Source organism: Cimex lectularius, unplaced genomic scaffold, assembly GCF_000648675.2.
Source record: "Cimex lectularius strain Harlan isolate CLEC.00 unplaced genomic scaffold, Clec_2.1 scaffold26, whole genome shotgun sequence".
In the NCBI taxonomy this organism is placed as follows: Eukaryota; Metazoa; Arthropoda; class Insecta; order Hemiptera; family Cimicidae; genus Cimex; species Cimex lectularius.
This window is the reverse complement of record NW_019392721.1, coordinates 1,173,241-1,200,033: the sequence shown is the minus strand read 5'-3', so window position 1 is coordinate 1,200,033 and position 26,793 is coordinate 1,173,241. Positions and strand designations below refer to the sequence as shown.

At 34.0% G+C, this 26,793-nt stretch overlaps 1 protein-coding gene across 4 annotated transcripts in view; it reads left to right on the top strand.

Annotated features, from left to right (window-relative positions):
- LOC106664028 (acid sphingomyelinase-like phosphodiesterase 3a) overlaps window positions 1-26,793 on the top strand; it is a 794,759-nt gene that overhangs the window by 724,362 nt on the left and 43,604 nt on the right. For all 4 annotated transcript variants that reach the window (XM_024226658.1, XM_014389387.2, XM_014389388.2 and 1 more), the window contains one exon: window positions 21,490-21,644. In XM_024226658.1, coding sequence (XP_024082426.1) covers window positions 21,490-21,644 — 155 coding nt within the window. The remainder of the gene's footprint in view (window positions 1-21,489; window positions 21,645-26,793) is intronic.

The window sequence follows — 26,793 nt, the reverse complement described above, 5'->3', positions numbered from 1 at the left end:
TCTTACCATCGATATTATGTACTGTACGGATACGCTTAAAATAGGTGTGTTTGGCATAATTGGCGGGTTAAGTTAATCACGATCAACTATACAAAGAGAAAGAAAAATATAGTGTGAGAGAAAGGAAGAGTGAGTGAGTGAGAGAGAGAGAGAGAGAGAGAGAGAGAGAGAGAGAGAGAATATACTTTATTCTAGAACTAGAGCTTCTAAGAATAACAAAAAGGTGCATAAATTTTTACAAATGTGGCATCTGAATTAATGAAGGTTAACATAAAGTAAAATAAGTTGAAATAAATCATATAATACTATATATAAAAAGTAGAAATAACAGTAGCAATAATAACAATGTAGAAAAACGTATTAATAATAAGGAATTATCTGTCTTTTGCAAACCTAATCACAAACTGTGAACTTAAAAGTTGAGAAAAACAAGGTAACAAGTTTTCTAATGGAGTAAAATCACCTGATAATATTGGGAACTATGTTGTCCCGGGTTTGGACGGAGATGAGATGTTGGTACAGGAAGGATTTAAAAGATGTAAGGGAGGCAGCCTTGCAGATTGTCAAAGGAAGAGAATTTCAGAGATTTGTGGCTCGAGCTAGAAAGGACCTCTCAATGTTGAGGTTTAAGACAAGGAAATATAGGTCATTGGGAAACGAGCGGGTGTTAAGAGAGTGTGGAGAGGATTATAACTTAAGTAGCTTGAAAATAAAGTAAGGTCGACGAGACTTTTGGAATGGTAAAGGAAGGAGGCTAGGAAATATTTTTGTACGGAAGGAAGGATAAAGCCAGACTAGATCTGAATAGATGTATGAAACTCTATACACTGCTGGGGGGTCCCCGAAAATAAATCTGATACAACTATTCATCAGTATTTGATTATTTGGAGATCGTGAAATGCGGTCTGGTGTAACGTAGGTTTTATAAAAACATTTTCTTTATCGTGCCAACGTTTCGATCTTTATTGAGATCATCTTCAGGACTCAAAGTATTTTTTCTGTGTAGATGTGTCATTCTTGTGACCGTATCTCACGATTTCCGAATAATCATTGACTAACGGTCACTAAACACCACACGTTCATCAAACCATAAGCGAAACAGCTTTACTCGAAGAGGGGAAAAATGATGGGGAAACAAGACGTGTAAGATTGGTAAAAGGTGGAAGGAAGCAGGATCGTTGAATTGAATGTGGAATCCAGCACAGCGGCGGAAAATCTGAGAACTTTGTGGTTTTCAAGAAAGGTTTTGTTCTGATGATGGTAAAAGGAGAGATGGTGGGAGGGATTTGAATAAGTGATGATAAAGATGAGAATGCAGTTTTGAGTTCAAATGAGAGCAGTTTTTTAAAGTACATATCTTACTATTGATTTCAATTAATTATTCTTTAATGAAGGTTTTGGTTTAGATAAAAAGTCAGCGTCACAAGCGGGACTCGAGGAGGGAAAATTCAAAAGGGGTGGGTTCGAATCCCGCTCGTGACTTTGACTTTTTTATCGCAACGAAAAATCTTAATTAATTGAAAGATATTAATTGGTCAAGCGGACCACAAAAACTAGTGAATTTAATATGTTAAAATGAAGTATACCTTCACTAAATCTCTCCGTGGCCATTTCATTTGTCATTGTGAAAAATGACAAAAAGGAGGGAAAAGTCAACAGGTGGGGTTGAGATGGGAATTTAGTGTCCGAGCGGATCGATGTCACGATAGCTCAAGTGGTGAGCAGTTGCGTATCAAGCCGAAGATTGAGGGTTCAAATCCCGCTCGTTCCATTGAATTTTTTAACTCAACGAAAAACCTTAACTAATTGAATGGTATTAATTGGTCAAGCGGACCACAAAAACTAGTGAATTGAATATGTTAAAATGAAGTATACCTTCACTAAAGCTTTCCGTGGCCATTTCATTTGTCATTGTGAAAAATGACAAAAAGGAGGGAAAATTCAAAGTTGGGATTGAAATCGGAATTTAGTGTCCGAGCGGATCGAAGTCACGATAGCTCAAGTGGTAGAGAAGCGGCGTATCAAGCGGAAGATTGTGGGTTCAAATCCCGCTCGTGCCATTGAATTTTTTAACTCAACGAAAAACCTTAACTAATTGAATGGTATTAATTGGTCAAGCGGACCACAAAAACTAGTGAATTGATTATGTTAAAATGAAGTATACCTTCACTAAAGCTCTCAGTGGCCATTTCATTTGTCATTGTGAAAAATGACAAATAGGAGGGAAAATTCAAAGTTGGGATTGAAATCGGAATTTAGTGTCCGAGCGGATCGAAGTCACGATAGATCAAGTGGTAGAGCAGCGGCGTATCAAGCCGAAGGTCGTACGATCGAATCCCGTTTGTGACGCTGACTTTTTTACTTACTGACCTATCTCAACCAAAACCTTAATTAAAGATTAATTATTTGAAAAGTATTTATTTGGTCAAGCGGACCACGAAACCTAATAAATGTAATAAGCAAAATGAAGTATGCTTCACTAAAGCTCTCCGTGGCCAATTCATTTATCGCCGAGAATCAAATAGATTACTCGACATTTGAAAAGTGGCAAAAAGGAGGACAATTCAAAAGGTGGGGTTGAGATTGGAAGTTAGTGTCCGAGTGGATCGAAGTCACGATAGCTCAAGTGGTAGAGCAGAGGCTATTTATCCGAAGGTCGTGGGTTCGAATCCCGCTCGTGACGCTGACTTTTTATCTCGAACAAAACCTTAATTAATGATTAATTATAGGAAAAGAATTTATTTGGTCAAGGTGAACCTAATAAAAATAAACTTATTATTAATCATACACTGAATTCATATGAAAACGGTATTCATTGCTAAAAGAACTGTGTAATCATTAGGGCAATTAACAATACAATGCTACACATGCATTAAAGTATAAAAAAGTCAACTTTTTTCCATTTTCACAATGTTTTGCCTGCTGAATTTGCATAATGATATATTCTGCCCCCTTGAATATGTGAAGGCCCCCTTCTCATATACATTCATGCCAGCTGACGCCATGAATTAAAACCGTTTTAAATGTGTTTTGTTAGAGGTCGGCGAAGGGTTTCACGTGTAAACTGAACGTCAAATGCGGAAACAAAATTATCCACGGAGCTGAAGGAACGAGGAACGGACTCGTATACGGAATACATCCGGAAATCCGGTTCTACTGTTTCCCAGAAGGGAGCTCCTGATATCTGTTCTTGCGTGTTATCCGATCCAACAAGTTATATCTCAGTTTACAACACAACAGTTCACCTTGCAAAGACACAATCCTGACCATGGATCTGGATTAAACTCTACCTAAGTTCGAATCATTGTAGGAATACCACCAATATGCGCTTTGTCACAAACTCAATAATAATTTTGACTCAGAACTACTACCACATTTTTATCGAAATCGCATTGGTTATAAAACAATTTCATTCAATTTGACGCGGCGACGTTTTACCCCCCTGCACGCCATTTAATCAATCAATCTGTGACTGTTACCCAATCATTAATAAAACCACTCAATTACTCCGCCAAATACGGCCAATCAACTATTCATTTACTTACTTAATGTGCAAATCAAACAATCGACCACTCATAAGCCTATTTACTTAATAATTCATGAACTAAATCGCCCAGTCAATCACTCGATTATTAATCAACGAATTGTCGTAATCGGACGTTAATCATTCATCTTTTCATGGGGAAAAAACATTTTCACTCAAAATTTTTTTTGTCAATCTAGAAAGAGATATATATATATATATATTACAGATGGAGAGAGAGAAGAGAGAGAGAGAGAGAGAGAGAGAGAGAGAGAAAGAGAGGGATGAGAGGGATAGAGAGAGAGAGAGAGAGAGAGAGAGAGAGAGAGAGAGTGAGGGAGAGAGACAGACAGAGACATAGAGACAGAGAGAGAAGAAAAATTAGAACATTTGCCAAACAATGAAAGAAAAATGACTAATCAAAAGGCTGTGAAGAAAAAACTCTAAGAAATCAGATTAGAGGTAATTAGAGACATAGAAGTGAAGGAGAGAACGAAAGAGTGCGAGAGAGAAAGAGAGAGAGAAAATATTTATCTTTTTCTCGATTGACAAAGCAAATCTTTTAGAAAGAAGCTTAGATAACTAGAGAGAGAAAAAAGAAGTACAAAGAAAATTTAAAGACAAAATTTTAAAAAAAATTATCACATCGGCAGAAAATAATACATACATAGTAAAGGCACTGGAAGAAAATAAAACGAAACTAAAATAGAGAACTGAAGAAAAAATTGAACAAAAAGGAAAAGAAAGTTGAGTTTCGGGATGAGACCGGGAGGGATTGGTAGAAAAAAAGATTAATTATCATTTATTAAATCTCATTAAATGATCTCATTAAATCTCAATTGACGAGATAAAGAGAATAGAAGGAGAGATAGAGAGAGAGAGAGTACATATATATATATATATACATACATATTTATCTGTTTCTCAATTGACAAAAAAGAGAGAAAAAAAAGTACAAAGAGATATGACGACAAAAGTAAAAAAAATATTAAAACATCGAAAAAAATGATACAAACGTAGTAAAGGCAATGGGAGAAAATAAAACGAAAACAAAATAGAGAAATGAAGAAAGTTGAGTTTATGGATGAGACATGAAGGTGTAACAAACAAATTGATATGAACGTGAAGGATGTGATGGACTTTGGAACTCGTGGGAGACAAAAGTGCAGAAAGGCTAAAAGGCGGTGGACAGGAGGCATTCCATTGGGAGACTGCGAACAAACCACCTCGAACGTAGCTGCTTCAACTTCACTTGTGAACAATCATCTTATGAGAAAACATCAGGAAAACAGCATTCATCGTGTGAGTTTTTTTCCTATTCCATATTTCCTTATTCCTTGGGGATTGCGCATATTTAAATATGAATTCATTTATTTTTAACAATGGTTTGAATACTTTTTAATTATATTTTAAGTTTTTTTATATTGTTTCAAGAAGAATTGATTTTATTTTTTTGTAAAAATTTAAGTTTGAAGATTCAATTTAAAAGAAAGAAGAGTGTAAATATAATTTTAGAAAATAAATAATTGGAGTGAATAAATTCTGTTTCCTTACACTGCCTCTTATTTTTAAATTTTTCCTTTTATTAAAATAATGCTAATAGTAAAAAAATTACAATTATTTTTGCAATAGTTAAAATTGTATTTTAATTTCTTCATATAAAATACCCTAAAAGTCTAACAAAGGGATTGGTAGAAAAAGAGATTAAATGATTATCGTTTATTAAATCTCATTAAATGATCTCTATTAAAATTGCCTTGATAAAAAGAATAGAAGGAGAGAGAGATAAAGACAAGGGGGAGAGAGAGATAGTGAGAGTGCGAGAGTGAAAAATGAAAGAGAGGTAGATAGAAAAAATTGAATACTCCAATTGAGGAAAAAGAGAAAAAAGTGAAAGAGGTTTAGATAAATAGGGAGAGATAAACAGAACGTAAAATAGAGAAATTAAGAAAAAATGAACAAAAAGGAAAAGAAAGGAGAGTTTATGGAAGAGAAAAGAAAGGACAAATAGAAAAAAGGATTGAGAGTGATTATCATTTATTTAACGCCATTAAATGACCTCTGTTACAATTGACGTGATGAAAAGAATAGAAGGAGAGAGAGAAAGAGAGAGAGGGAGAGTGAGAGAGAGAGAAAGTGAGGCAGAGAAAGAGTGAAGGGAGATAACTAGATTGAAAGAAATGAATACTTAAATGGATGAACAAGAGAGGAAAGGTGAGGGTAATTTACATAAGCAGAGAAAGATAAAAAGAAACTAATAGAGATTAATAAAGGTAAAAAATTGAACAGAAAGGAAAAATATAGAGTTTAGGAAAGAGACGTGAATATATACAAAGGTAAACAGATACGAATATCGATTTTTTTTAACCTCAAAACTTCGCTAAATAATCTGTCTTATATTTGGCACAATAAAAACAATCGGCAAAGAGTAAGAAAGAGGAGAGAGAGAGAGAGAGAGAGAATGAGAGCGAAATGAAAAATGAATGTGTTTTTGGTAAGTAAGGATAAGGAAACAAACATAAGTCTTTAATTTAATAGGTAAAAAAAGAACAATTAATAGTTTATTCCAGGTATACTTTTTGTAAACACGACTTATACACGATAAGCAGAAAAAGAAATTGAATGATTATCGTTTATTTAACCTTACTAAATGACCTCTACTTCAATAAATAAAGATAAAAAGAAGAGAAAGAGAGAAAGAGAGAATGTGTGTGAGAGTGAAAAATGAGGAAGATAGGTGGATAGAAAAAAAATGAATATATACTTAAGCTGATAAAAAAGAGAGGAAAGGTGAAAGTTGTTTAGATAAATAGAAAATGAAAAAAACTAAAAGTGAGAAATGAACAAAATCCGAACAGAAAGGAAAAAAGGAGAGTTTTGGGAAGAGATATATATGTTTCAGACAATGAGATTAACAGAATATCTTTCATGTTTAAACCTCAAAACTTCTATGATCTTTCATTGGCGTGATAAAAACATTAGGCAAAGGGCAAGAGAGAGAAAGGGAGGGAGAGGGAGATAGAATGAATTAGTGTGGGGGGAGAGAGAGAGAGAGAGAGAGTGAGGGAGAGAGAGAGAGAGAGAGAGTGTTTATTAAATAAGGATAAGGAAACAAATATAATATTTTAAATCAGTTGATGAAAAAGAACAATTAATAGTTCATTCCAGGTTTACCTTTAGCAAGCTCGACTTAAGTTTTTGCTAAGCACGAAAAAATATCCATTGTGCTGAAAATGATATCTTATATGCAACACAAAATCAATATTCAAGGGATTTTTTTAAAGCAGTATATACATAAATCATTAATTTATTCACGTCAAGTCTAGGAAAACCTTTTCATATTTATTTTTTGCTTTCTGCCTCGCGCGAAGAATAATAAAGAATGCGGCTAGAAAAAGCGTCGCTCTGCCAGGACACAAAGCCACGTACACGAACATTACATTAGCCGCGAGAGGGGGGGAATTTTAAACAAACTTGGGTCCCCAGAAGGCGGCGAAGTCACTCCAACTCAAACAACTTCGACCCGTCGCTGCGGGTGGCTTCTCTTAGGCGAAGAACCGGCGGTGAATAATCGAAAACTCTTATTGACTAAGTTATGCTTTCATGGAAGACTTGATTGATGAGATAAGGAACGATGGTCCTGGAGGGATACAATTATACATTACATGGTTATGCAATTTGCGAGTTGGTGAAAAGTTTCACCTTGGACCTATTAATAAAAAGCTCTGTAATGTTTCAGAAAATAGGATGGCATTGCAGCTCTTGCGACTTCATCTTTTTCAAATCTCCTTCATTTTGCCGTTTTTCGAGCTCAATGGCAATTTTAGTTGAAACTACTTCAGCTTTTAATTACATTTTATATATTTAACAGAACTGAAAAGAAACATGTCTTTTTTTATATTTGGCATTAAGTGAAATATATGTTTTTCTACTTGTTATACTAGAAATCAAGACAGTAGTGATTACATTTGATCCAAATTTAAGGAAAGAAAAGTCTGTGATATATATATATATATAATTATCTATATGTAATATGTTACAGTAATGAGAAAATTTTTTTAAAATCTTTTTGAATGGTAAATTGTTAATACTTCTCAAATATATTAGGTTTCGTGGTCCGATTGACCAAATAGATTCGTCATTTGTCGCTGAGAATCAAATAGATTACACGGCATTTTGAAAAATGGCAAAAAGGAGGGAAAATTGAAAAGGTGGGGTTGAGATGGGAAGTTAGTGTCCAAGTGGATCGAAGTCAGGATAGCTCAAGTGGTAGAGCAGCGGCGTATTTAACCGATGGTCGTGGGTTCGAATCCCGCTTGTGACACTGACTTTTTATCAATACCTTACTTAATGATTAATTAATTAAAAAGAGTTAATACGTCTATTATTTTCCAAATTTATATACATGCATATTCTCAAGCCACAGTACTTTTGCTTTGTTTTTCTTTTTCTTTTTTTTATTACTACTGATTGAATATAAAACATATTTTTTGCATTGTATAACTTCATTTTTTTCCACATCCTACATGTATTTGCAAAATTGAAATAGTATTTTAAATCCCCCTGATGATGATCTCAATAAAGATTGAAACGTTGGTACGATAAAGAAAATGTTTTTCTGTAACCTACATCTCACCAGAGCACATCTCACGGTTTGCGAATAATCATCAGATAAGGGTCACTAATCACCACACATTTTTTTTATTACTTTTACTTTTTCAAAATCGACTTTGTGATTAATTTCCACTAAATTGTTTATATATATATATATATATATATATATTTTATAAAATATATATATGTAATTAACACTACCTACGTATATACGTAAACATTTTTACATTCTCCCTTACCTTCTCACCCAATCCCTTTTCTATCCCATTTCTTTCATTTTTACATTAATTCACCGTAACGCCCTCTATCTAACTCTTAGCTGATTACTAGCTTTATCCATTTTTTCTTATCTTTTATCACTCACCTATACTTTCTTCCTTTTACATTGATTCACGTACTATTTTCTCCCATTCGCTCTAGTTTCCTTCAATTATTCTTCTTTTCTTTCATTTTTACCTAAGCACTATTCTCTCACAATAAGTTTTAATATTCATCGTTCACTTAGTGTCTCCATTTCTCTTCTAACCAATCACAACGCTATCCTATTTCCTTTTATTTTTTTATTCACTCCAATGCTCTCCTTCTAACTCTTAACTAATTATTATTCCTTTCAGTTTATTGCTATATTTATCACTCACTCTTACTTTCTTCCTTTCACACATAACTAGTCACTATTTTCTCACATTCGTTCTAGTTTCCATCACTAATTGTACATTCTTACGTTCACTAATACTCAATCATTATTCTTCCCTATTTTTTTTTAATCTTCCGTTATTTTCGCAATATCTCTTTTATTGAATCACTATTCTCGCCAAATTATTTTTAGTTTTTATCGGCCACTTAGGTTCTTCATTTCGCTTCTACCCAATCACGATTCTATCTTATTTCCTTATATTTTCTTTGATTCACTCTAACCTTCTCTTTCTAATTCTGACCAAATAATTCCATTCAATTATTTGCTATTTTTTATCACTCACTGTTCCTTTCTTTCTTTCAAATTTAACTACTCACTATTTTGTCCCCATTATTTGTTTTGTCGTTCATTTAGTTTCTCCATTTCTCTCCTTTCCAATAACGATTCTATCCAATTTTCTTATATTTTTATTTGATTCGCTCTAACGCTTTCCTTCTAACTCTCAGAAAATTATTACTCTCCATTTCATACGATTTTATCACGCGCTCTTACCTTCTTCCTTTCACAATTAACCACTCACTATTTTCTTCCGTTATTTTTTTATCGTTCATTTAGTTTCTCTGTTTCTCTTCTACCCAGTCGCTACTTTTTTTCCAGTTGTAAATATTTTATCTCTCGCTCTGACTTCTTTCTTTTCATTCTCATCTTATCTTTGTTCTTTTCTATTTTTCCGTCCCTCACGCTTCTGTTCTTCCATTTCACTCTCAACCAATCACTATTCGTTCCAATTTACTTATATTTTTCTATGATTTACTCTTAAATTACCGTTTCACACTTAACGAATCACTATTCCTTCCCATTTCTTTATATTTTTCTATAACTCACTCATAAATCACTAATTATTAGCATTTTTTTATTAATCAGGGTTAACGGTTAATTTTTCTCTTTTCGTTTCACGTATTCATAGAGTACAAATTAATTATTCTTTTTATGTAAGGCCATGGTTGAGGTGGAAAATTTAGTGTCACGAGCGGGATTCGAACCCACATTCGGCTCAATATGCCACTGCTCTAACCACTTGAACTGTCGTGACTTCGATCTTCTTGGACACCAATCCCCATTTCAACCGACACCAATTAGAATTTTCCCTCCTTTTTGCCATTTTTCAAATGCAGTGTAATCAAGATTCGATTCTCGGCGACATTTCAATTGGACGCGGGGAGCTGTTGGTGAAGTTACATTTCGTTTCACTTATCAACTCCATTTTATTTAGTGGTATATTGACCAAATTACTTCTTTCAATCAATTAATCTTTATGTAACGTTTTGGTTGAAATGAAAAAGCTAGTGCCACAAGCGGGATTCGAACCCACGACCTTCGGCTTGATACGCCTCTGTTCTACCACCTGAGCTATCGTGACTTCAATCCACTTCGGTACAAACTTCCGAGTTTTCTTTCCTTTTCGCCTTTTTTCAAATGTCGTGTAATCAGAATTCTATTATCAACGACATTTGAACCAATCATTTCAACCAAAACCTTACGTAATGATTTATAAATTAAAAATAATTTGTGGTGATAAGTGACCGATAATCGATATTTATTTAGAAATCGTGAGATGCGGTTTGGTGTGATGTAGGTTTCAGAAAAACATTTTCTTTATCGTGCCAACGGTTCGATCTTTATTGAGATCATCTTCAGGGCCTGGGATTTACAAACATTGTTTTCATATAACAATTACATTTTGGATGTGGAAAAGTGAATTTATACAATGCAAAATATATTTTTTATATATTCAATCGACGTATTTCTACTCACTCAAAGTGTTTGTCTTCTGTGTAATTTTGCCATTCTTGCGTGTCGTGTCAAGAGTGAAAGACATAGAAAAGACATTTTTGTATAAGGCGTCGGCTTCTTTGAGGTGAAAAGAGCCGACGAAGGGAAGAGGGATGAAAATGTCTTTTCTATACCGACATCCTTCCCCACCCTTCAAAATCCAACGTATATAAACACAAAATAGCAAAATCTCACTGGCACGCTCGACACGACACGGAAGAATGGCACAATTACACAGAAGACAAACATTTTGAGTGAGTAGAAATACTTTGATTGAATATATAAAAAATATATTTTGCATTATATAAATTCACTTTTCTACATCCAAAATGTAATTGTTATATGTAAACAATGTTTGTAAATCCCAGGCCCTGAAGATGATCTCAATAAAGATCGAAACGTTGGCACGATAAAGAAAATGTTTTTCTGAAACCTACATCGCACCAGATCGCATCTCACGATTTCTAAATCAATTAAAAATAATAACAAACGTTCAACATCACCTCAACAAGAAATTTGAGCATAAAAATTCTATATTTCTACGGTACTTCTCTGCAAATGTGAGATTTCACAGAGCAATACACTCATTATCATTCTCTGTAATGATGTCACGATAAATTTTTATCAAGTAGCTGTTTTCGTGATCAAAACCATTACTCTTGTAAATAAGACAGCATCTTTATAAAACTTTAATACATTGTCGCACCCGTCTCATGCCCCGGGATATTTCGCTCAATAGGGAGAGCGGTCTTATACAGGAAAAGGGCCAGTAAATAAAGACTCGATTTTATGGGGTGGCGCCCCCGGGTTACAATCAGGTTTATTGCTTCAACGTGCAGTTCTTCATTCGGGGTCGGTGCAGACAGCCTGTGTACCTACGTACTCTCTTATGTATGCTGTACTGACCGACTTTATTTTCAATGATTCGCAGCATACTTTGTTACATTCTTTTTACTATTCCTTTTCAAATCTGCGACTATATCCTGTCGTGACGAGACGTACTTGGATCTTTTACTTTTTATGCTAATACTTATGATAGCTTCTATAATGGTACGTTTTTACATCCAAGCCTAGCACACCTATTTTTCCGTATTTACAGGGAGATTGTATTGATTGAAACTAAGAGGCATATGCAACTACATATTCCTTTCTGAAACATAAAAACTGATTACGACCAGATTATGGCAAGTAATTGCTCAGTGGATGCCGATTTGGATTTTTAGTTAGAAATGCCTTCCCTTTACGTCGGTAAATATTGACAGAAATTGAAATCAGTATTCGCAGTACACACGAAGCAGTCATTAAAGTATGAAATAAGTCGAAAAATGTTATATTTTGAAAATGCCGTTTATTTTTAAAAATTAGTATACTTTCCTAACATTATATTTAATTTCATTTTCTTGGTTTTCATATTCGTACATATTTAAAATAATAAGAAGAAGAAAACAAGAAGACAAAACGTTTATTGAACAAAGAAAATAACATGCCTTTTGGTCTTTCTTCCTATACCATAAAAACTGATTACGACCAGATTATTGCCAGTAGTTAGGCTCAGTACATGTGGATGCCAATTTGGTTATTAGTGAGATCTGTCTTCTCTTTATATTCGTAAATACTGACAGAATTTGAAATCAGTACACGAAACATTTAATATAGTATGAAATAAATGGAAAAATTGTATACTTTGAAGATGCCGTTTATTTTTAAAATTGAGTAGACTTTCCTAACAATATAATTAATTGTAATTTTCTTAGTTTTTATACTGGTACAGATTTAAAATAATAACAATTCATTATATTTTGTGGTGCGATTGAGCATATAAGTTTTTTCAATTAATTACTCTTTTTACGTAAGGTATTGGTTGAAATGAAAAAGTTAGTAGAAATGATGAATGATGGGGTGAGTGAGTGGTTCAATCCTTTTTAAAAAGTTAGCGTCACGAGAGGGATTCGAACCCACGACCTTCGGCTCAATACAACGCACCTCTCACTACTTGAGCTATCGTGACTTCGATCCACTCGGACACTAACCTCCATCTCAACCCCACCTTTCGAATTTTCCCTCCTTTTTGCCAGTTTTCGTGGTGGGGTTGTTCCAAATTCAAAAGGTAGGGTTGAGATGGGAAGTTAGTGACCAAGTGGATCGAGGTCACGATAGTTCAAGTGGTATAGCAGCAGCGTATCTAGCCAACGATCGTGGGTTCGAATCCTACTCGTGACACTGACTTTTTTATCTGAACAAATACCTTACATAAATATTAATTAATTGAAAACCGTTATTCACGGATTACGACTCTGTTAAAATTTATTATTTTAACATTGCATTTTATATTTGATTCTTGTGTTCTTTTCCCTTTAAAAACGTTTTTCTAACGTTTTACCTTTCATTTATTTCTGATTTTTAGGTTGTATTTATTTATGTTTTTTTAGTAAATGAATGTTTAACACCTTTTTTTCAAATTTCAAACTTTATTGAAATAATAAATTATATAATAAGAGAAAAATTTTCATTAATTTTCCTTTGTATTGTTTATTTTTCTATTTTTTATTATGAAAAATATATAAATTTTGGGCTAAGTTTTCCTCAAAGCAGTGAATCTTAGTTTTAAAAAAAATAATATTTTTACATTGCTTTTTACATCTGCTTTCAAAAACCTCCAAAGAAATTTTTGGTTTAGTTTTAAATTCTTAACTTAAAAAATATTAGACTTCATCTGTAATCCATCTGTTATCAGTTTTTCAAAAAATATGCAGTCTGAATAACTTTTATAATAATTAAATTTTAAATCAAATTTAAGTATGATAAATTAGGTGGTGGAGGTGGCTCGATCTTACTCCGCAAATTGAAAAAGTTGCAACAAAACACTTTTGTAGTTAACGCTTTTGATTGAATTATAATCAAATTTAATTGTTAATTGTTCCCGTCTAACATGACAACGGAACTGTCAATTAAGGGAGCATGAAGTCACTAAGTGAATCAAGTTTAGCGTAACACAAGATCAGGTTTCAGGTGGCTCCGTCTACGTTCTTCCCCAAGAGTAATATTTACCCCAGATCGAGCATCAATTATAAGGCAACCTCTCTCATGTTAACTAACCACATGGTGCAATGATTTGTTTTATTATTAAGCAATATGTCAGGATTTTCCGCATTGCGCCAAATTGTTGTTTACAAAACCACTGACTAAATATTAAACAGACTTTGCCACTTAGAGAAATTTATAGTTGGTTTGTTGATAAAACACACTCATAAGTGAATGAATGGCGTTTTAACCCAAAATGTACCAAAAATAAACGAAATGTGATTAGAGATACAGTGGGATGTCGGATTTTGGACATAAATTATTGATCGGGAAAATTCGAAAGATGGGATTGAGCTGGGAAATGTCCGAGTGGATCAAAGTCACATTAGAGTGGTTAGAGCTGCGGTGTATTTACCCGAAGGTCGTGGGTTCGAATCTCGCTCGTAACACCAACTTAGGAAAAAATTAGCTAACTTACTCGTCACCATATTAGACGTAAAATTATATTTAATCTTTTGGGTAAGTTTTTGGCTGAAATGAAAAATTAGTGTCACGAGTGGGATTCGAACCCATGACCGTCGGCTAAATACGCCGCTGTTTTAACCACTTGAGCTATCGTGACTTCGATCCACTCGGACACCATCTCACCCTCTCAACCTACAACCTTTCAAATTTTCCCTCCTTTTTGCCATTTTTCAAATGTCGTGTAATCAGTATTCGATTCTGCGCGACGAATGAAATGGCCACGGAGAGCTTTAGTGAAGCTAAGCAAGATATGCAAACTCATTGACGATATTAATAATTTCTCGCTTACTTGAATGCAACTATTAACATTCAAAGCAATTACGATAAAATTTAGGAACGTCCGCCATCGTTAAATATATTTTTTTAAATTTACTATTCAAAATTGATTGTTGGTTTTAAAAAAAAGTGTGTGGTGTTTAGTGATCGTTAGTCAATTATTATTTGGAGATCGTGAGATGCGGTCTGGTGTGACGTAGGTTTTAGAAAAACATTTTCTTTATCGTGCCAACGTTTCGATCTTTATTGAGATCATCTTCAGGGCTCAAAGTGTTTTTTTTCCCATGTAATTCTTGTTTGTCGTATTAAGAGTGTTGGATTGCATAATCTACATCAGTAATTATTTGAGCTGTTGGGAATTTGTTTTGTTGTAAGGAATGGAATGTTTGGGAAAGTGATAGGAAGTTTTGTATTTCGAGATGAATGTTAATTTTTATTAGGTTTAGGCACCAATTGTTCGCGTTATCAGGTGTTTATTTGTTGATTAAGTTTTATGGTGTGTTCGTTTTTAAATTGGTCAAAGTGGAAATTGCATCCATCTTTGTGATGTTTGTAGAAGTTTTGTAAAGTGTCTGTACGTATTATTTTGGTGTAATTTTAATGTTAATTTCTTAATGTTTTTAACGCAGGAAATTTCTATGTTTTTATAAAACCTACGTTACACCAGACTTCTGTTTTCAAAAATTTTACTGTACTGTTAGGAATATAAACGAATATTTTATTTTCAGTCTTAGTTTTTGATAACAGAACATGAACCTTGACAACATGACCTTTGTTTTCTTGGTAAAAGCAAGATAAAAGTTATTTTCTTTACAAATGAAACTTTACCCGCTTTGCTTTATAAACCGTTGTTTTACTCTACGACTGCAATAAAATCACCCTGTCTGGTGTTTTCACCAAAGGTTTAAAAAAAAGCACCTCTTGTCTAGCTTGGAAAAAAATACATTTTTACGATCTTAGACGGTGGGTTTACGTTGTTTATGGTGATATGATATGATTTAATTTTGATTTAAATAAATTAGAAAAAGAAAGATTGTCCACGAGTAAAATCAGCAATACACACTATTGTCAAATGTTCGACGATGCTATAAACAGTTACGGCAAAATAATAATGTTCAAGATGACGTTGAATTATTTAAAAAATGAGCTCAATAAAATTGTCCGTTGCGTGTTCGTGACTGGGCGTTGAAAGTGTGGTTTTTCTTTAAAAAGCTTGATGTGAGATCGCATTGTACACGGCAATTAAGAGTCGGCCGTATAAACGCAAAAATCGTTATCTCTCTGTTTACAAAACTCACCGGCTATAATCTTTTTATTTGTAATTACTTACCTTGATCTGTTGTACGTTTGGTGACCCTAATAAAAATGCAAGCGGACAAATCTTTCTATGTTTCAATGTAGTGATATTGAAAATATCTCGGATTATAACAAAAACAATTCTCACGCCTTAAATGTTTTAAATATTATATATATTATCTTTAATATTTTTTTATTAAACTCAAGTGTTGCTTTGTAAGGACGTACTGACCACCTATGTTAAAAACACTAGTGGATAAGGCAGGGATCGAACCCGCGACCGTCGACGAAAGAGTGGTACCACATCTCTCACATCAACACCCCTACATACCTATGTAATTCTGTTCTTCGTACAACCTACTTCCCTATAGCTTGGAAACACTCGTTTTTTTGAATGTTCCCTAAGCCAAAAAAGCCAACACATTGTACTACTTCATACAGGCCAATAAGTCTACTACCTACGTTGGGTAAAATTTTAGAAAAACTCCTACTGAAAAGAATTCTTATGATTCTAAATTCTCAAAACATTATCCCAGACCATCAATTTGGTTTTCGTAACCGCCACTCAACTGTCTAGCAGTGTCACCGCGTGGTAGACATTATTTCATCCTCCCTTGAGATGGGACAGTACTGTTCCGGAGCCTTTCTTGACGTAAGCCAAGCTTTTGATCGAGTTTGGCACCCGGGCCTGCTGTTCATGCTCAAGGACATCCTTCCATCCACCTACTATCTCGTACTGCACAGTTACCTCACTGACCGATTCTTCCAAGTCATCGAAGGCCATTCCCTCTCTTCATATTTTCCTATCCATGCTGGTGTTCCTCAGGGTAGCGTTCTGGCCTCTACACTACCAGGTTTTCACATCTGACATGCCATCTCATCCCGAAACCACCACATTCACATTTGCAGACGATACGGCAATTCTCTGTAGCAACTCCGACCTTGTCATTTCCACTCAAAACCTCCAACAACACATCATACTACTAGAGTCTTGGTGTAAAAAGAAAAGGATAAAATTTAACGCAGAAAAATCCACCCACATTACCTTCACTCTTCGTAAAAAGATCTCCCCTCCTGTTTTCTTAAACAATACTCCCCTCCCAACTGCGGACAAGGTGCGGTTCCTCGGATTGTACATCGACAAACGCCTGACGTGGAATCCTCACACAAGACTGAAACGTCAGGAGGTTATGACACGATTTAGAATTCTTGCACGACTTCTTGACAAACGCTCTAATTTACCTCTCAAAAATAAAAGGCTGCTTTACAACATCATAGTTAAGCCGATTTGGACTTAAGGACTGGAAGTGTGGGGTTCAGCCAAACATTCCAATATCCACCGCATTCAAACTGCCCAGTCTATAATACTACGAAAAATACTAGATGCTCCATTTTATGTATCGAACCAAACTACACATACAGATTTACATATTCCTTTCGTACAAGACGAAATACGTTTCCGTTACCGTAAATTTCATAAAAACCTCCCAACTAACGTAAACCAACACATCAGAAACCTCGCATCCCGACGAATCCCCCCGCCGACTGAAGAGACAATGGCCGCGAGATCTCCTAGGAAGTGATGGTTATAATGACACACGTAACAATTGAACAAACAATATTATTGTAACATTGGAGTAATACCAATTGGTGTTTTTTCCACTGTTGGTTTTAATTTTGTTTTGTTTTAATTACTTTTCTCACTTACTACCTACTTTAAGGTAGTTGTAATGTACGACAAATTTAAAAAAAAAAAAAATTTTTTTTTCTTTTTTCGTTGAAAAATTATACAGGTGACGCCCAGTTCAAAATCAAAATTTCAATACGACTGAATACATCATGAAACATAATTTTAAAGGATTGATTTTTTTACTCAGAATCAATGGTGCAATTGGATTATAAATCGGTCAAGAAATGGTAAAGTTATGGCAAAAAGAAACCGGCAGCTTAATTTCGACGAGGAGCTGAATATTTTACTGTATGTTCGCGAAAATCGGAATTCCTCTCGCCGAAATTTTGGAAGAGTTTTAGGTTTTTCAAAAAAGAAAATTAGATATGGAAATTTTAAGTCGTAACGCTCTTATCTTATCCTGGGACTTCGGGATGTAGACGTCTAACGTTCCTTGCACAAACGTCTATTTGGGAAGTTGCAGAAAACTTTCTTTATAAGCATCCTATGGACTGATGCATCCAAGTTCACCTCTAATGGGATACAAAACAGTTGGAATTTTCGAACGTGGCCAGAGAAAAATCTGAGAATTTCGCACTGTTGTCATCATGTGGTTCACTGTATCCACGCTTGGTTTGGACTTCTCGGAAATGAATTAATTGGGCCTTATTTGTACGAAAATAATTTAAATGTTGCTCGTTGAATCTGAGGGAGGTTTTACAACACTATTGGATGATGTTCTTCTGCAACAACAAAACGAAAAAGAATGATCCTCCAGCTTGATGGATGTCCAGCACACAATTCTTTGGAGGTGGATGTTATTTGAATCGTCATTTCCATGATAGGTGGATAGGACATCAGTGCCTGATCTGTTAGCCTCCTCCAGCTTCTGTTTTAGGTCCACTTGACTATTTTTTGAGGGGTTATTTAAAAAACAGTATCTACGCCAATCTTAACTCAGCAACCTTAGTTGAAGAACAGCGGTGAAGGATAGGAAATGCTGGTCAGTCCATCTCCTCTGACCGTTAATCTGAGCACCGGTAAAGAGTGGTTAAAAAGAGCTAATCTTTGCATCCTTACCCAAGTCAGACTGTTCGAAAATGAAATATGATTAATAAATAGCATACCAAATGACTGCTTTTTTCTACAAACTTTTTGGATAACTTCGTCAATTTTTGACTAATTTAAGAGAAAATTGTACCTTTGTTTTCAGCGTGAAAAATCCTTAAAATGTGTCATGGTCGTATTTGAAATTTTGAAGATGAACGGGGCTTTTAAACTTTTGATAGCGTCATTGGTTCAAGAGAAATTCAACTGGGCCATCTAAACTCTTTAAAAACCCAGTATATATATAAGAAATAAAAAGAACATATGTTTTAGGAGAGGTTTTTTCCTGGTTAAGAGAAATGTTAGGAGAAAAAATTTGAAATTTTGAAGTTGAACAGGGCTTTTAAACTTTTGATAGCGTCATTGGTTCAAGAGAAATTCAACTGGGCCATCTAAACTCTTTAAAAACCCAGTATATATATNTATAAGAAATAAAAAGAACATATGTTTTAGGAGAGGTTTTTCCTGGTTAAGAGAAACCTACCTGTTCATATACTCAAAATGAGCGATTACGGAGCCAGGAGATTACAAAGACGTGTCGTTTATGGTTTCTTTAAATCTTTTTATTTTAATTTTAATTACATGAAAACTGCTGTATTTGTTTGCGCCAGACAACACCGATATGGCACCAAATAATAACCAATCCTCACTATTTGATACGGTTCGGTTTTCATTAATTAAAACAAGGATTTAAAGGAAAAAGTGGCCTTTATTCATATCATTTGCGATATGAAATAAACTCCCATTTTTCGGAGTTACTTGGAGAAGAAAAAAGTTTCTTTAATTTTCTCGCGTTAGGAAAGTGGAATTGGGCAGGCGAGAAGATGGATGGAAAGCTTGGTGTGGAACTTTTAGAAGCAGGATCGGAACGGTTGGTTGACAAAGGAATGACAAAATCGTAGTGGATAGTGAGATTCAAGACTAAGGTTTCTGAGGAATTTTGATTAGAAATATTGAATTTGGATATTTGATGGCTTGGCGGATCTAAACAATTCTACTTTGTATGTCTAAATTGGTGTCAAAAATGTTTTGTAAAATTTCAATTAATTAATGTTTATGTAAGGTATTGGTTGAGATAAAAATGTCAGTGTCACGAGCGGGATTCACCTTCGGCTAGATACGCCGCTGCTCTACCACTTGAGCTATCGTGAATTCGATCCACTTCCATCTCAACCCACATTTCGTATTTCCCTTCCTTGTTTGACATTTTTCGATTTTTTTAGTGTCCGAGTGGATCGAAGTCACGATAGTTCAAGTGGTAGAGCAGCTGCGTATCTAGCCGAAGGTCGTGGGGTCGAATCCCACTCATGACAATGACTTTTTTCTATGAATCAATACCTTACATAATGTATAATTAATTGAAATAAGATATTTGGTCAATCAGACCACGAAAACATCTGTAAAATTTTATTTGAATTTAAGTGATCAAAATCGATTTCGTCCTACGACTATTTGTAGTTGCCCAAGCCTTTTGTTAGTATGTTATTTATCGGGACTTGTCTTTGGTCTGCAGTTTGCCTCTAGTCCTAAGTATCTGACTTAATGAAAGTCGGTATTTCCTTCTTGTTAAGGTACGAATTTTCTTCATTCAGTCTTGTACCCCAGGTTTGCCACTGTTTTGAATAAACTCAAAGTGCTTTTCGATGTTGAAAGTTATAGAAAAAGCTTGCGTAAGATATATCAAATTGGGGTTTGATCCGCGTAGATGGCTATGAAGATATTGAAAGAAAAGTTAGCAGATAAATTCTTATAAAAGAATGAAATAAGAACGCACCCTTTTGGGACGTCGACTTCCTTGAGAGTAAAATCAAAAATCCAGTTGCCGCAGAATACACTTCACTCTGGAGCAGCAGTTGGTTGTTGTACTCTATACAAGATTCAAAATTTAGGAAATAAAAACTTCGTAGGAATCGTTCATTTATATAAAGTAGGAATGATTGCCAGATTATCGAACAACTGAGCCACTCCAGAGCCGAGGAAATGGAATCAACAACTTTAAATTCTTTCTGGATCGTGTAGACTTTCAAGGATTTTTGACATCAAAGAAGTAAGATTCACGGGTCTGCTGAAGGTGATGCATTTTTGAAATGAGAAAGACAACTAAATACTACAAGAGAAAGAAAATTGTACTCAGAATGACATAGTATATTGTAGTTCAAAATTCTTTCACAGGGTTCTGGAAGTATAGTGGAAATAATTAGGTCCTGTCCAGGCAATTTTTTTGGGGGGGATTAGGTTATGTGGTATTTAACCAAAAAAGATGGAAAGGTTAGAGGAAGAAGTGGTATACCGAAGGGTTGATTTTTTTTTTTTTGCCCGTGAAGATGTATGATTTTTATCTGTATGAGTAATAAAGGTGGATTCTAAATGGTTTAGGAATATATTTTTTTCTCTGGCCCAGGTTCTGTTAAGTAAGCCGAAATTTAGACCGCAAAAAATACTATATTGGAATATATTATATAGTAATTGAACTAATTATTAAAAAATTAGAAAAATCATAAAAAAACAATTTATTTCAACGAATATACACTTTGTAGAATGCATAACGTCCGAAATGTATTAAGGTTCGATAACTTAGCATTGCAGGGTTGGTTCGTTCGTTTGCGGATAAACTCATGTTGATCACGAACATTGTTAATCACATTTCTGCGTCCGCCTATTCTAATTTATGTCAAGTATAATCACCTTTGACCATCTCCCTATTCAAACCTACAATTACCTTGGTTTTTACTTTTAACATTTGTTATTTTTTATTATCGACTTTTAATGAGGTCGTGGTAAATTAATAGACCTGTGTATGTGTCATACTGTACTTTCAAGAAAAATTATATATGAGCAATTCGATAAATAATGAATAGATATTTTTTTCGAGGAAGAAAAAAATATGCCTTGGCACAATTGGTTCGCCGTTTTGTAATAAACATAGGCTTGAAAATTAAATAACTTTTTCATATAATATCAATGATTTATTTCTTATTTTTATTGTTTCAGGTGGCTATTACACAATTGAACAGAAAGAGCAAAAATTGAGGATAGTGGCTTTGAACACGAACCTCTACATGGGGATGTACGCAGGTGACGATCCATACGGCCAGTTCTTCTGGCTGGAAGGCGTCCTTTTGAAATCTCAAAGAAATAAAGAAACGGTAAGATTCTCTGTGAAATATTTAAACAATCCGTAAAAATAAAATCCTGGGTAAATATTCCTTTAAACATTTTGCTCCTCCTAACACTTAAATTGATCTAATTCTTTTTCGACTTATCTAAAGGGATTGTTTCGTGTTTTACAGCGCAGAGTTATATATATTTTTTTTAATAATACGACCAGGAAGCGGAGATTCATATCTGTTCGAGCCTCCAGCCCAATAACTGTCCTTTTTCTCCTTATCTAAACTGCCCTCTTCCTTCGAGATTCACATACTTATTTACTAGATCGACAAATAAAATATTTTATTGGTTTCCCAAAGGCAGTTTATACGTAACCATAAAATAAAACGCACACATACGTTCAATATCAAACCTTAGATAACCATAAGGTAGTTTTTTTATTATTGACATAACATTTAATATTAAATTCTAAAAATTCAATCATTAGCGCGTGATTAAAAATTAAAAATTTTGTACCATTTTCCACGAAATTATTACAAATACTATCACTCGATACATTACTACAATTATCTTATATCAGTGTTATTGATGGAAGGATGAATCGATCAGGATATCATTAATAAGTTGAAGATCAAGGATGCGGTCATCAAAAAAAGAAGCAGATTTTGTAACTTACGCCAAAATTTCAACCTTTATTGAGGTCTTCATCAGGGCTCCACAGGCAATTACAATGTTTATTATTAATAATAGGAACACAGTAATTATTAGAAAAAAATTAGATAACTTACTCGTCACGATATTAGACTTAAAATTTTATTGATTATTTTTGTGTATGTTTTTGGCTGCAACTAAAAATTAATGACAAGAGCGGGATTCGAACCCACGACCTTCGGCTAAATACGACGCTGCTCTACCCTTGAGCTCGATCTCAACCTACGACCTTTCGAATTTTCCCTCCTTTTTGACATTTTTCAAATGTCGTGAAATTAGGCTTTAATTCTCAGCGATATGAAATGGCCAAACTAGCTGTAAATGATGTGATTTTTTCTTTACTTATTATTTTAATCAATTTATGTTTAGCAGTCATAATTGACCACGAAGTTTTTTCGGAGGATCTACGGAAGAGGTTAACACAGAGAAAAACTTCTTTTCGGTTTTCGCCGAGCTTGCGACAGTTTTTATATGCTACCTATGCGTTAAACAGCAATCACTTTTTCAAGTTAGACTCCCCGAAAATCTTGTCCGGGGAGTCGAACTTGGAAAGGAGATTACTGACCGAAAAAGTGAATATCAGTGTCACCCCAAATACTTGTAATCTACAAACCGATAGGTTGGGATCCATTTCAGTCTATGCAGGCCTCATAAACGAATACAAGAATTCAAAACAAAGGAGGGAAATGAGAACGTCGCCCTAGTGGCGGAAACTGTTAACCAGAGGAGAAAAAACGAGTTTAACCCTTAGCCTTTGTTTTTCTCGTCGAATAGAGTTTGTTTTTGGTTTTGATATGTGATCTTATTTAATTAGTAGTAATTTAATTAGTTAAGTAATTTAAATGGAAGATAAGTTAATTGTATATATATACTTTTTATATGTATAGACTTTTATGAAGTAACCTTTTCTCGACCACGTTTTTTAATTTTTAATTTTTATTGTACTATTAGTTGTAATTTTTAATTATTAATTTATTCAATTTAAATAATGTTCAGATGTTGAGCCCCAAAAAAACTCATATATATATGTATATATATACACGTATATATGAAACGCACTGTGATCGCATGTACCTGAAAACAAAGAAAGGAAGATTTTACTAGTGTTTTAGACTTTTATGAGGTAACCTTTTCTCGACCACGTTTTTTAATTTTTAATTTTTATTGTACTTTTACTTGTACTTTTTAATTTTTAATTTATTCAATTTAAATAATGTTTAGATGTTGAGACCCAAAAAAACTTATTGTACTTCTGTGCCCAAAATACCAAGTCTTTTTATTTCCCCATTAATGTTTAAGTAAGATATTTCACTTTTTGTGCAATTTGTTTTTCATGTTTTTAATTTTTTTTATATGATAATAAAACAGGCCTTGAAGATGACAGTATAAAAACTGTCAAAAGCTCGGCGAAAACCGAAATGGAGTTTTTCTCTGTGTTGACCTCTTCCGTAGATCCTCCGAAAAACTTCATGTTTCCAGCAGGTCGATAATCTAGCTCATCATTATAATTGACTACATTAATTATTTCAATTAATTATTCTATTATGTACGATTTTGGCTGAAATGAAAACGTTAGTGTGACGAGCGGTCTTCGAACCCACGACCTTCGTCTATATACACCGCTCCTCTACTATTTGGTGTCCGAGTGGATCGAAGTCACTATAGCCCAAGCGGTAAAACAGCAGGGTCTTGGGTTCGAATCTTGCTTGTGGCACTAACTTTTTCATTTCAGCCAAAACCTTACGTAAAAAAATTAATTAATTGAAAGAAGAAATTCGGTCAATAGACTACTAAATATATTGTTGGTAAAATATTATAATGAAAAAACTTAACAACCATATAAACGTATATATAAATAATATGTATATACATATATATTTTATAAATATAACACATACATAAATAATAACTAAAACTAACAATCAACTAATCCAAAGAAAATTATACTTTAAAAAAATATTTATATACATAAATAACAAACTTTTATTGAAAACCTCTTCTTAAAGATCATTGAAACATCAAAACGTGATTCTATCTTTATTATATGAATAACCAAATGGAAAGTAACTAATTATAGCTATAGACACAAAATGACACATTATAGTGAAAAGGGACTAAATTAGGCAACTATAGATGGCATTAAAATTATCACTTCTTAATCATTATCTGATTTAATATATAGTATTTCTTTAATTAATCTTCTGCCCAAGATTTTTTCCCTGTCAACAACATCCAATGACAACAGCAAGAAAGTAATCGAATATCTGAAGCAAATAAATACATATGGTCGCCTTTAATGCTTCTCCAAATGTGGTTTCGTTTTCCTTTCCTGAAGTGAGTGTATTTATTGGCAAGAATGTCTTAGTGTTTGGGAGAGTTGGGCAAAATCTAACTAATCCAATCATGATTCAGAATTTTGATTGAAGTTTAATCATGATTGAATTAGTCATGAGTAAATTAATCATTATATGATTTAATCATAATTAATTCAATCATGAGGTATGACTAAATCATATAATGATTAATTTACTCATGATTAATTCAATCATGTTAAACTTCAATCCAAGTTCTTAATCATGACTGAATTAGTTTGATTTTGTCCTACTCTGGCTACTATGACCAACTTACCAAAATCCAACCGACTCCGGATAAAAATTTTGAGTGAGAGTCATGCTCAAGGCCAACCTTCAAAAAGTGTCATAAACATCATAAACGAATACCAATGTTACATAATTATTTTTCATGTCTATTTTATTACAATCAAGACCCCTAGATGGTATATTTTCCAAATAATGTAGAAATCTCTCCTTGTAAGTGTAAATAATTTTCATTCCAGGAAATATTTTTTCCATTGATCGGTTATGTAAACATATTTAATTTTCAAAGCGTAGCTTGTTCTAGAATTTTTTTATTTTATTATTATCATTATAATTATTTTTTGGCTTTTCATAACGACGGAAATTTACTTATAATCGGAAAATTGATTTTTGTTAAATAAGGTGTTGAAGGATTTTCGTTTTGATGAAATAAATTTCTGTTAGAAAATTTTTTAAAAGTGACGAAGTGTATTTTTCATTTTTTGGACATGATTTATCGAAATTTAGTCATGACTAACTATATTGTGACTAAATTAGTCATGCCTCGCATTTAATTACTAGTCATGACTAATTTATCCATCAATCACATATGGCGACTAATGACTAAATTAGTCACTTACTACCAATCATGACTAACGTTCTGAGTGATCAATAATTAATCACTAGACATGACTTTTGACTTGATTTTTGCCCAGCACTGGTGTTTGGGTAGTGGTCGGAATATCGAGTACACCACAGGCCCATCACACTAGGATAGATATCTCTTTGTGTGTTTTGGGTAGAATGAATGTATTTATTAGCGCGAAAGTGCGTGGCTATGGCTGGGTTGTGCAGGAAAATCGAGTACTCCACAGACCCACCGATTAAGGTTAGTATTAGGCTTATAAAAATGAACAATACTGATTAAGTCCTTTTTATAAAAAAATTAAGAAAACAAAAAAACATTGTGCCGGCAATAATAAAGAAAATCAATTAATAAAAGTGAACAAATGAAAATAAAATGTTCTCTAGACAAATGATTACCCTGCAGCTCGTTGAAAGTCCAAGGCAAATAGTTGTCGAACTCGTATGAAGCCGGTTGTGCAGTCCGACGTCCAGAAAGATCTCTTCTCTCCGAAAAAAGGCTGCTGAATCCAGAAAACGTCCACTTGTCGTCCCCGGGGAAAAATAACGAGAGCGCAAACCACGAAAAAGATAAGCTACGCGTTCCTCGTCTCTGGAGCCGCCGCGCATCAAGCGAACTCTCATGCACTCGCGCTCCAATTTAATTGTGGTTATAAAAAATAATATCTTTTAGAGTGAATGGGCGGAGGCATTGTTACAATATTAAATGCGCACAATATTAATTTATTTTATTTGTAAATACAGAATGATTGGTTACTGTTTGAGTGAATGTATTTATTAGTGCGATAGTAGAGTACGCATGGGTGGTGGAATATCAAGTACCCTATAAACCCACCAACCTAGGTTAATATTTTAGATTAATTGTAATTTTAATTGTACATAATGTATGGATGTATTTATTAGCGTGAACGAGGGTGGGTCTTCAGAAGAATATCGATTACTCTGAAACCTGCATATAGTCTAGGCTAGGATGGAATCTTAGTGAATGAGATACTTTCAGAGCCTCTTCACCTCGTGTGGTAGGGCTAAAAATGTACAAATAATGCCCCAGAAAAAAAATCCAGATCGAAAGGTATTTCATGATGATTGGTTTCAAGATGATGCCTTGACAAAGCTGTTCCTGGCCTACATTGTCAGAACAATCATATCTGTGCTGTGACAATCTATTATCTATGTATTGCTTGGTCCAGTAAACAACTGGACATAATTTAACTATAATTATAAACGTTGTAATTGCCTTAACGCCCTGATGAAG